Source organism: Notolepis coatsorum (genome assembly GCF_963971535.1).
Source record: "Notolepis coatsorum genome assembly, chromosome: 18".
NCBI lineage: Eukaryota > Metazoa > Chordata > Actinopteri > Aulopiformes > Paralepididae > Notolepis > Notolepis coatsorum.
Window position 1 is genome coordinate 57,389,726 of NC_140182.1, and position 12,096 is coordinate 57,401,821.

General features: G+C 45.8%; 1 protein-coding gene across 5 annotated transcripts in view; it reads right to left on the minus strand.

The window, feature by feature from the left end:
• The window catches only part of LOC311244632 (protein arginine N-methyltransferase 8-B), a gene marked incomplete at both ends in the record, with an annotated part of 148,899 nt that overhangs the window by 17,866 nt on the left and 118,937 nt on the right, over positions 1-12,096 (minus strand). For all 5 annotated transcript variants that reach the window (XM_084334243.1, XM_084334242.1, XM_084334241.1 and 2 more), the window contains one exon: positions 7,583-7,733. In XM_084334243.1, coding sequence (XP_084190369.1) covers positions 7,583-7,733 — 151 coding nt within the window. The remainder of the gene's footprint in view (positions 1-7,582; positions 7,734-12,096) is intronic.

Here is a 12,096-nt window from a genome sequence, read left to right on the forward strand (position 1 = left end):
TCGAATCCTCTATTAGTGTATCTAACATTTAGCACTTTAATAGCAACTTATTTTCGCCGGCGGGACATTTACTGAGGACCAGCAGAGCACACCACTGTGAATATTATGATTTAACAAATCTATCTGGCAAGAGGAGGACCACATTATTGACCAGGTAAGCACTGAGCAGCCTGACTGACTAACTAACGTTATCAGGCAAGCTTGTATACCCTTTCATGACTGCAATGCAAGCCAGGGGCTGGAATACGCAGTCACTTATTCCTCTGTAGTAGCCAGGTTAATGTGCACCATCAAGCACTGCTTAAAAGCTAGCGGTGGGTCCAAAATATATCGGATATAAATGTCAAAGGTACCCAGCGTTCCATTAGGGTTTCACACACAGATGCGGCGGGGTTTGAAAGCTTGGCGTTGCTAATAAACATTTTAAATCATTTTTATAAACGAGTAAAACTGAGGCTGAAATGGCTGCTTCCGCATTTTACAGTAGGAGCGCTCTGATGGCTGGGCGCGCCGCGCAACAGACACGTGAATGAATGAATGAATGAATGAATGAAAACTTTATTTAACAGATTGCAGAATGGGTACAATACAGTACGGCTCAATACACACAATTGTTAAGGGGATGCAGACCAGAGAAATACGTTTGTCTTGTCACGTTTGTCTAATAGACAGTCATATTCTCTCCCGGCCGTATGTATATTTCTCTCCCACCCACCCACCCCCTCCTAATGTACAGTCCCCTCCCCATCATATGTATATACTCTGTCAGGATCTATGGGTAACAGTACTGTATATTTGATGTCATGATGTCTTGTATGTCATAAATGTCACTATGAATTGAAAATGGGGGACCCTGATGTAAACAAGACAAACGTCTTTCTCTGGTCTGCATCCCCTTATACAATTGTGTGTATTGAGCCGTACTGTATTGTACCCATTCTGCAATCTGTTAAGAAAGTTTGACTGGCCGCCGAGCCATACTGTAGTGTACATGGTGACTGCTTGACTGAATAATTTTTTTTTAATGATTTTTTTTGGCTTCCCCTGTTATTTTACCCACGCGACGCCATTGCTACAGAGCTACAGAGCTGCAGAGCTACAGAGCTACAGAGCTGCAAAGCTACAGAGCTACAGAGCTATAGCTACAGAGCTGCAGAGCTACAGAGCAACAGAGCTGCAGAGCTACAGAGCTACAGAGCTATAGCTACATAGCTACAGAGATGCAGAGCTACAGAGCTATAGCTGCAGAGCTACAGAGCTGCAGAGCTACAGAGCTACAGAGCTATAGCTACAGAGCTACAGAGCTGCAGAGCTACAGAGCTACAGCTACAGAGCTACAGAGCTGTAGAGCTACAGAGCTACAGAGCTACAGAGCTGCAGAGCTACAGAGCTATAGCTACAGAGCTACATAGCTGCAGAGCTACAGAGCTGCAGACCTACAGAGCTGCAGAGCTACAGAGCTGCAGAGCTGCAGAGCTACAGAGCTACAGAGCTACAAAGCTACAGAGCTACATAGCTACAGAGCTGCAGAGCTGCAGAGCTACAGAGCTACAGAGCTATAGCTACAGAGCTGCAGAGCTGCAGAGCTACAGAGCTGCAGAGCTACAGAGCTACAGAGCTACAGAGCTATAGAGCTGCAGAGCTACAGAGCTACAGAGCTACAGAGCTACAGAGCTACAGAGCTACAGAGCTGCAGAGCTACAGAGCTACAGATCTACAGAGCTATGGAGCTGCAGAGCTACAGAGCTACAGAGCTATAGAGCTACAGAGCTATAGAGCTGCAGAGCTACAGAGCTGCAGAGCTACAGAGCTACAGAGCTACATAGCTATAGAGCTGCAGAGCTACAGAGCTACAGAGCTATAGAGCTACAGAGCTATAGAGCTGCAGAGCTACAGAGCTACAGAGCTATAGCTACAGAGCTACAGAGCTGCAGAGCTGCAGAGCTACAGAGCTACAGAGATACAGAGCTATAGAGCTACAGAGCTGCAGGGCTGCAGAGCTACAGAGCTATATAGCTGCAGAGCTACAGAGCTACAGAGCTGCAGAGCTACAGAGCTACAGAGCTATAACTACAGAGCTACAGAGCTGCAGAGCTATAGAGCTACAGAGCTACAGAGCTGCAGAGCTACAGAGCTACAGAGATGCAGAGCTATAGCTACAGAGCTACAGAGCTACAGAGCTGCAGTGCTACAGAGCTATAGATACAGAGCTGCAGAGCTATAGCTACAGAGCTACAGAGCTACAGAGCTATAGCTACAGAGCTGAAGAGCTACAGCGCTACAGAGCTATAGCTACAGAGCTACAGAGCTATAGCTACAGAGCTACAGAGCTATAGCTACAGAGCTACAGAGCTACAGAGCTATAGCTACAGAGCTACAGAGCTATAGCTACAGAGCTATAGCTACAGAGCTACAGAGCTATAGCTACAGAGCTACAGAGCTACAGAGCTACAGAGCTATAGCTACAGAGATGCAGAGCTACAGAGCTACAGAGCTGCAGCGCTACAGAGCTATAGATACAGAGCTACAGAGCTACAGAGCTATAGCTACAGAGCTGCAGAGCTACAGCGCTACAGAGCTATAGCTACAGAGCTATAGCTACAGAGCTATAGCTACAGAGCTACAGAGCTATAGCTACAGAGCTACAGAGCTGCAGAGCTGCAGAGCTACAGAGCTACAGAACTACAGAGCTGCAGAGCTACAGAGCTACAGAGCTACAGAGCTACAGCGCCACAGAGCTACAGAGCTGCAGAGCTACAGAGTTACAGAGCTACAGAGCTACAGAGCTACAGAGCGGCAGAGCTACAGAGCTATAGCTACAGATCTGCAGAGCTACAGAGCAACAGAGCTGCAGAGCTATATAGCTAAAGAGATGCAGAGCTGCAGAGCTACAGAGTTGCAGAGCTACAGAGCTATAGCTACAGAGCTGCAGAGCTACAGAGCTACAGAGCTGCAGAGCTACAGAGCTATAGCTACAGAGCTGCAGAGCTACAGAGCTATAGCTACAGAGCTACAGAGCTATAGCTACAGAGCTACAGAGCTATAGCTACAGAGCTGCAGAGCTACAGAGCTACAGAGCTACAGAGCTATAGCTACAGAGCTACAGAGCTATAGCTACAGAGCTACAGATCTATAGCTACAGAGCTGCAGAGCTACAGAGCTGCAGAGCTACAGAGCTATAGCTACAGAGCTATAGCTACAGAGCTACAGAGCTGCAGAGCTACAGAGCTACAGAGCTGCAGAGCTACAGAGCTATAGCTACAGAGCTACAGAGCTGCAGAGCTACAGAGCTACAGAGCTATAGCTACAGAGCTACAGAGCTGCAGAGTTACAGAGCTATAGCTACAGAGCTACAGAGCTACAGAGCTATAGCTACAGAGCTACAGAGCTACAGAGCTATAGCTACAGAGCTACAGAGCTATAGAGCTATAGCTACAGAGCTATAGCTACAGAGCTACAGAGCTACAGAGCTATAGCTACAGAGCTACAGAGCTATAGCTACAGAGCTACATAGCTACAGAGCTATAGCTACAGAGCTACAAAGCTATAGCTACAGAGCTACAGAGCTACAGAGCTGCAGAGCTACAGAGCTACAGAGCTGCAGAGCTACAGAGCTACAGAGCTGCAGAGCTACAGAGCTATAGCTACAGAGCTGCAGAGCTGCAGAGCTACAGAGCTACAAAGCTACAGAGCTGCAGAGCTACAGAGCTATAGCTACAGAGCTACAGAGCTACAGAGCTATAGCTACAGAGCTGCAGAGTTACAGCGGTACAGAGCTATAGCTACAGAGCTATAGCTACAGAGCTACAGAGCTATAGCTACAGAGCTACAGAGCTGCAGAGCTACAGAGCTACAGAGCTGCAGAGCTACAGAGCTACAGCGCTGCAGAGCTACAGAGCTACAGAGCTATAGCTACAGAGGTATAGCTACAGATCTGCAGAGCTACAGAGCAACAGAGCTGCAGAGCTATATAGCTACAGAGCTATAGCTACAGAGCTACAGAGATGCAGAGCTGCAGAGCTATAGCTACAGATCTGCAGAGCTACAGAGCAACAGAGCTACAGAGCTGCAGAGATGCAGAGCTGCAGAGCTACAGAGATGCAGAGCTGCAGAGCTACAGAGCTGCAGAGCTACAGAGCTATAGCTACAGAGCTACGGAGATGCAGAGCTGCAGAGCTACAGAGATGCAGAGCTGTAGAGCTACAGAGCTGCAGAGCTACAGAGCTATAGCTACAGAGCTGCAGAGCTGCAGAGCTACATAGCTACAGAGCTGCAGAGCTACAGAGCTATAGCTACAGAGCTAAAGAGCTACAGAGCTACAGAGCTATAGCTACAGATCTACAGAGCTATAGCTACATAGCTGCACAGCTACAGAGCTACAGAGCTACAGAGCTGCAGAGCTACAGAGCTACAGAGCTACAGAGCTGCAGAGCTACAGAGCTACAGAGCTGCAGAGCTACAGAGCTACAGAGCTATAACTACAGAGCTACAGAGCTACAGAGCTGCAGAGCTACAGAGCTATAGCTACAGAGCTACAGAGCTATAGCTACAGAGCTACAGAGCTACAGAGCTATAGCTACAGAGCTACAGAGCTATAGCTACAGAGCTACAGAGCTGCAGAGCTACAGAGCTACAGAGCTGCAGAGCTACAGAGCTACAGAGCTATAGAGCTATAGCTACAGAGCTACAGAGCTACAGAGCTTCAGAGGTACAGAGCTACAGAGCTATAGCTACAGAGCTACATAGCTACAGAGCTGCAGAGCTACAGAGCTGCAGAGCTACAGGGGCTGCAGAGCTACAGAGCTACAGAGCTGCAGAGCTACAGAGCTATAGCTACAGAACTGCAGATCTACAGAGCTATAGCTACAGAGCAACAGAGCTGCAGAGCTATAGAGCTACAGAGCTACAGAGCTACAGAGCTATAGCTACAGAGCTACAGAGCTGCAGAGCTACAGAGCTACAGAGCTGCAGAGCTAAAGAGCTATAGCTACAGAGCTACAGAGCTACAGAGCTATAGCTAAAGAGCTACAGAGCTACAGAGCTATAGCCACAGAGCTACAGAGCTACAGAGCTACAGAGCTGCAGAGCTACAGAGCTATAGCTACAGAGCTGCAGAGCTACAGAGCTATAGCTACAGAGCTACAGAGCTACAGAGCTATAGCTACATAGCTACAGAGCTACAGAGCTGCAGAGCTACAGAGCTACAGAGCTGCAGAGCTACAGAGCTACAGAGCTACAGAGCTGCAGAGCTACATAGCTACAGAGCTACATAGCTGCAGAGCTACAGAGCTGCAGAGCTACAGAGCTACAGAGCTGCAGAGCTACAGAGTTACAGAGCTGCAGAGCTACAGAGCTACAGAGCTGCAGAGCTATAGAGCTACAGAGCTACAGAGCTGCAGAGCTACAGAGCTACAGAGCTGCAGAGCTACAGAGCTACAAAGCTGCAAAGCTACAGAGCTGCAGAGCTGCAGAGCTACATAGCTGCAGAGCTGCAGAGCTACAGAGCTACAGAGCTGCAAAGCTACAGAGCTACAGAGCTACAGAGCTGCAGAGCTATAGAGCTATAGAGCTGCAGAGTTGCAGAGCTACAGAGCTATAGCTACAGAGCTGCAGAGCTACAGAGCTATAGCTACAGAGCTACAGAGCTGCAGAGCTACAGAGCTACATAGCTACAGAGCTGCAGAGCTACAGAGCTATAGAGCTGCAGAGCTACAGAGCTACAGAGCTGCAGAGCTACAGAGCTACAGAGCTACAGAGCTATAGAGCTACAGAGCTGCAGAGCTACATAGCTGCAGAGCTGCAGAGCTACAGAGCTACAAAGCTACAGAGCTGCAGAGCTGCAGAGCTACAGAGCTGCAGAGCTGCAGAGCTACAGAGCTATAGAGCTGCAAAGCTACAGAGCTACAGAGCTGCAGAGCTATAGAGCTATAGAGCTGCAGAGCTACAGAGCTATAGCTACAGAGCTGCAGAGCTACAGAGCTATAGCTACAGAGCTGCAGAGCTACAGAGCTACATAGCTGCAGAGCTACAGAGCTGCAGAGCTACAGAGCTATAGCTACAGAGCTGCAGAGCTACAGAGCTACAGAGCTGCAGAGCTATAGCTACAGAGCTACAGAGCTGCAGAGCTACAGAGCTATAGAGCTGCAGAGCTACAGAGCTACAGAGCTATAGCTACAGAGCTGCAGAGCTACAGAGCTATAGCTACAGAGCTACAGAGCTGCAGAGCTACATAGCTACATAGCTGCAGAGCTACAGAGCTACAGAGCTGCAGAGCTACAGAGCTATAGCTACAGAGCTACAGAGCTGCAGAGCTACAGAGCTATATAGCTGCAGAGCTGCAGAGCTACAGAGCTATAGCTACAGAGCTGCAGAGCTACAGAGCTATAGCTACAGAGCTACAGAGCTGCAGAGCTACAGAGCTACAGAGCTACATAGCTGCAGAGCTACAGAGCTACATAGCTATAGAGCTGCAGAGCTACAGAGCTGCAGAGCTACAGAGCTGCAGAGCTACAGAGCTACAGAGCTGCAGAGCTACAGCTACAGAGCTGCAGAGCTACAGAGCTACAGAGCTACAGAGCTATAGAGCTACAGAGCTATAGAGCTGCAGAGCTACAGAGCTACAGAGCTGCATAACAAGGCAGGGACGCCCCACGGCCCCAGACTGCTTTTGCCCCACTTTGCTCAAATGGCTTTACTGTAAATAACGAGCAGATGTAAATAAGAGGCATGACTCCAGCTCGAATAACAATGAGATTTACATCCTTTTTATTGGGGATAATGATGGTGTACCCGGACAATGATGGGTAGCCTTCGGAAGAGGTGTTAGTTGGACAATGCCTAGGCTACCCGTCATTGTGCTAAGCTAGGCTAATGTGCAGCCAGATAGCTTTCTACTGAACGCACAAAGAGGCAACTGGTATCTATCTTCTTGTAGAAGACGGTAAGCTAATTTCCCAAAATGTTGGCGTGTTCTTTTAAGGATTTTCCAATTACCTAAATATGTTGTACCCAAGTATGCCAAATGTAATTTGTGCCATACACCATACTAGGGCTGTCCCCGACTAAGGATTTGGATAGTCGACTATGATTGGCTGAAATTTGCCGTCGACTAAAAAAGAAAAAAAAAGAAAAAAGTATAATATTATCTTTTTTTATTTAATTTTTTGTCATTCCATTTGGGCTGTGGGGTGCTTAATGTCTGAAGGAGTCGACTGAAGGCTTCCTGTGCTCTGCAAAAGCATGCAATTGGTCCACTGATGGATACATCTTGATATTTGTCTAGTCTAGTGTGTTCATTAGATGGGTGAAATCCGCTTTCAGTGCCTCAGGCTCTGTGCCTGTTTTCTTAGGCAGTTAGCCTCTGGTATGCGTGCCATTAGCATTAGCCTCTTTTCTTTTGGAAAGAATGATACAAAAATGTATATTTTTTTATTTGTTTTTTGTATAATTTTATTTTTTTATTTTTTTGACTAAGAGGTTGGCAGTCGACTACGGCTCGTTTCGACCGATTAGTCGACTAATCGACTAATAGGGGTCAGCCCTACACCATACACACACACACACACATGCACGCGCGTCTTACCGGTGGAGAAGCCTGTCTTCTTGTGACACTTGGAGAACTCCATGTTGAAGTAGGTCACCAGTGCGTGGACATAGTCGTTCCTCTGGATCTGCAGGCAGAAGGCTGTGGTGAAAGACAGATCCTCGGTCTTCACCGTGTAGATGTCCACCTCCTGCCCAGAGACGAGAAAGGGTCAATGTTTCTTTTTGTTTCTTTTGTCACGTTCCGTGGCGTTTCTTCAACATACATTGAAGGTGAAGCGGTGAAAGAGAGCAAGGGTATAAACGATTGTGTGTTCAGACTCAGACACTAGCCACTAGCATATTACACTAGCCACTAGCCTGTTGCACTAGCCACTAGCCTGTTACACTAGCCACTAGCCTGTTACACTAGCCTGTTACACTAGCCACTAGCCTGTTACACTAGCCACTAGCCTGTTACACTAGCCACTAGCCTGTTACACTAGCCTGTTACACTAGCCACTAGCCTGTTGCACTAGCCACTAGCCTGTTGCACTAGCCACTAGCCTGTTGCACTAGCCACTAGCCTGTTACACTAGCCACTAGCCTGTTACACTAGCCACTAGCCTGTTACACTAGCCTGTTACACTAGCCACTAGCCTGTTGCATTAGCCACTAGCCTGTTGCACTAGCCACTAGCCTGTTACACTAGCCACTAGCGTGTTACACTAGCCACTAGCCTGTTACACAAGCCACACTAGCCTGTTACACTAGCCACTAGCCTGTTACACTAGCCACTAGCCTGTTACACTAGCCACACTAGCCACTAGCCTGTTACACTAGCCACTAGCATGTTACACTAGCCACTAGCCTGTTACACTAGCCACTAGCCTGTTACACTAGCCACACTAGCCAGTAGTCTGTTACACTAGCCACACTAGCCATTAGCCTGTTACACTAGCCACTAGCCTGTTACACTAGCCACTAGCCTGTTACACTAGCCACTAGCCTGTTACACTAACCACTAGCATGTTACACTAGCCACTTGCCTGTTACACAAGCCACTACCATGTTACACTAGCCACTAGCCTGTTACACTAGCCACTAGCCTGTTACACTAGCCACTAGTCTGTTACACTAGCCACTAGTATGTTACACTAGCCACTATCACATTACACTAGTCTGTTACACTAGCCACTAGCCTGTTACACTAGCCACTAACCTGTTACACTAGCCACTAGCCTGTTACACTAGCCACTAGCCCATTACACTAGCCACTAGCCTGTTACACTAGCCACTAGCCTGTTACACTAGCCACTAACCTGTTACACTAGCCACTAGCCTGTTACACTAGCCACTAGCCTGTTACACTAGCCACTAGCCTGTTACACTAGCCACTAACCTGTTACACTAGCCACTAGCCTGTTACACTAGCCACTAGCCTGTTACACTAGCCACTAGCCTGTTAGCCACTTACACTTCCACCATCAGGTATGGGCTGTTCTTTATTCTAAATCAATGCTTTGAGCACCGCACCCCCTCTCTATTGACCCTTTGATCTCTCTCAGCCTCCAGAGCTTTTATTCTGACTCAACATGAGAGTATCTGGGGTCAAGATGTTGTACAAATGAGACCAGGAAGTGTGCCGTGGTGATGTGTACCATATGAAACACTAAAGCTTTGGACCAAAGGAACCCCATGAACAACCAACCACCTGCAAAAAAGACCAGGATCTCCATTACACCACACATGGGGCCACAGGGACCCGCCGGGGTAACCACCATAACCATTAGGGACGAGGCAGAGAACATCCATTCATGGAGGGCAGGGAGGGAGGGAGGGTTTGGGGGGCCAGGCTCCAGACCCCGAGCCGCCGATAGTGCTGATGTCCCTGGGGCCTTTAACCCTTTCATGTGTCAGTATTTCACAACGTTTTCCCAGAGCTCCATCTTTGAATTCTGAGAACTCAATAGCCAGTGGCCAGTAGCCATTGTGACATATCCGCATTGGAATGCTTTCATATCTTGTAATCTCTCGTGTGAGATATCGACGAATGAAATGGTTAAATGTCCCCTTGGTTCCAGTCGCACACTTTTAACAGACTATCTGACACCTGTTGTGTTGAGCTGCATCTCAAATGATTACTTAATGTCCCAGCTTTCCAATGGTGTAGGACCTGTATGTGGCGCCTACTGCCTGACCTTGACCTTGGAATAACTTTGAAAAGCGCAAAACCCCTATTTTCAGAAAATTCGCCTAAAAATACATACCTAAGTAAATGGAAGAGTGCTCCACTTCTACAAGGACCATTTGCATGTTCTTGGTATCTAGGGACATCTAGGGACCTCAGAGAATGTATTCCCAGTGTCAGAAATATTGTGTCTGTTACTAGGTTTGAGTAAATTGTAATGAACAAAGGGAGAATATACATTTTATTTTATTTTATTTCTCTTTTCTTTTTTCATCTTTGATGGTGAATAACACCATGGTAAAATGTACCAGACATGAAAAATTGCCACTGAGCTCATTCAGGCTATATTGAAGAAAAATGTGTTATATTAGCTAACAACCTTACTAAAGACTTGCATGCTGAATGATTTTAACCTATTAACGTTCCAACGGCCTGCCAGCACATTTGCCCTTGTCTGTCGCTGTCACGCTATGTTGTATATCAACCAACACAACGGTTGAAAGCTAAAATGGACACCATTTGATTGACACCCTACTTGGCCTATTATCTGCTTCCAATTTCGGTTTATAAGACCAAACAGGGTCAGTTTCGAAAAAGTTACCACCTCCGGTTTCGGCTCCCGGTGACCGGACCAGTCACCTCTGACGGTGAAAATGATTGGCCATTTTTGTAGCCAATGAAATTCTGGAAATGACGATATATGACGTGAGGGATGTTTACCAGGAAGTATAATGTTTTTTTCTCTGGCGAAAGAAGAACACCCGAGAAGACTGTGCATGTGTGAATGCATTGGTGCCAATGGCCATTTTGGATAAACATACCGATACACACATTATAAAAACATGTGTAAAACACTCATTTTCCGTGGTATTGTTATCAACTTTGGACCTGTAGATAATAGTTCAGGCTGTACCCACATTTGTTGTGTTTTCCAGCTCAAACCTCTCAGCTGGAACTCTTTTGCAGGCATTTCTATTACATTAGCACTCACTACTTGTGATTATTCCTATTGTGGAAGAAAATTCAGAATGTTTCCTCTCAAAAGGGGCCAGAATCATGCATGTGCTATAAATGGTTCAAGACTAACTTTCAATTTACTTTGGTTATGCAATCGACAGCCGTTTTATGAAAAATTTGCATCACTGTTAAGAGGTTAATGATTTTGTATGAGGACTTTATAAGATGAATGAATTAATTCACTAACCTGTTCAAAGACAGCTGAGCTTGTCAGTGTGGGATACAACTTCCAAAGGAATAATTATATTATAAGACCAGAGGACAGGCAGCATCGCACACCCACCTCATCAAAATGCTCATCAAAAAGTTAACTTTCAAGAATAATCTCTTTGCTTGTCTGCTTCGATATTCAACAGCATTTGGAAATAGGTAGATAGAGTGTAATTGTACCTTTGTGGACCTGTGAAGCCAATTGACCATAGCCACGTCATTTGATGTGGCCCCCCAAGAGCTCAGGTAATTTTTTTTTTTTTTTTTTTTTACATTAATATTGGGTTAAAAATAGCAGTGTTAAAATAATTGTGGGTTAATGCGTTAATAAAGCTTTAACTTTGACAGCCTTAGTTATTACACATTCTTACACATACATGTATGTTGAACATCTGAGGTAACAAAGGAAAAAAGCCAAAAGCACTTACTCCTCAGACATTCTTTGACAATTTTACAGCCCAAAATACAAAAAAGATCCAGGCGGAATAGGTAACAAAGGGTTGAAGAAATATTGTCTGAACTGTCAGATGCAAACTGGCTGTGTGACATAACCGAGCATCTCGCTCAATTGAATAAGAAGCTGTAGGGACGCAAACAAGTCCCACCCAAAACTTGACCAATATAGTTGTGAACTGAGACAACCCTTATTTTGTTATTTTTGAGTACAGTTACAGTTGTGTGTTCATGCAGACACATAATAGCAATTTCATTACGAATTGAAAATGGGGGACCCTGATGTAAACAAGTCGAAAGTCTTTCTCTGGTCTGCATCACCTTAACAATTGTGTGTATTGAGCTGTACTGTACTGTACCCATTCTGCAATCTGTTAATTAAAGTTAATTAAACTATCTTCCATTAGTTGGATGTATGGCCTCTGCAAGGTTGTGTTTGTGTTTGTAATTTGTTTTTGTAACATCTGCTACATCTGTCCCACGTGTTCTTTGCAGCTCACAGTTGTTAGTTCTGCCCCTCTTGACTGTGACAAAAAGGTTTTGAACAAACTTAATGTCATAGCTTGTATTTGATGATATTCTTCTTTGTTATTTACTTGAATGGTTTGATCATTGATTGATGGAGTAATATGGGGTTCTGATAAACTAAAATTATTTGTTAAAATAACATAAGCTAACATATATTTTTACATTTATGCAAATGA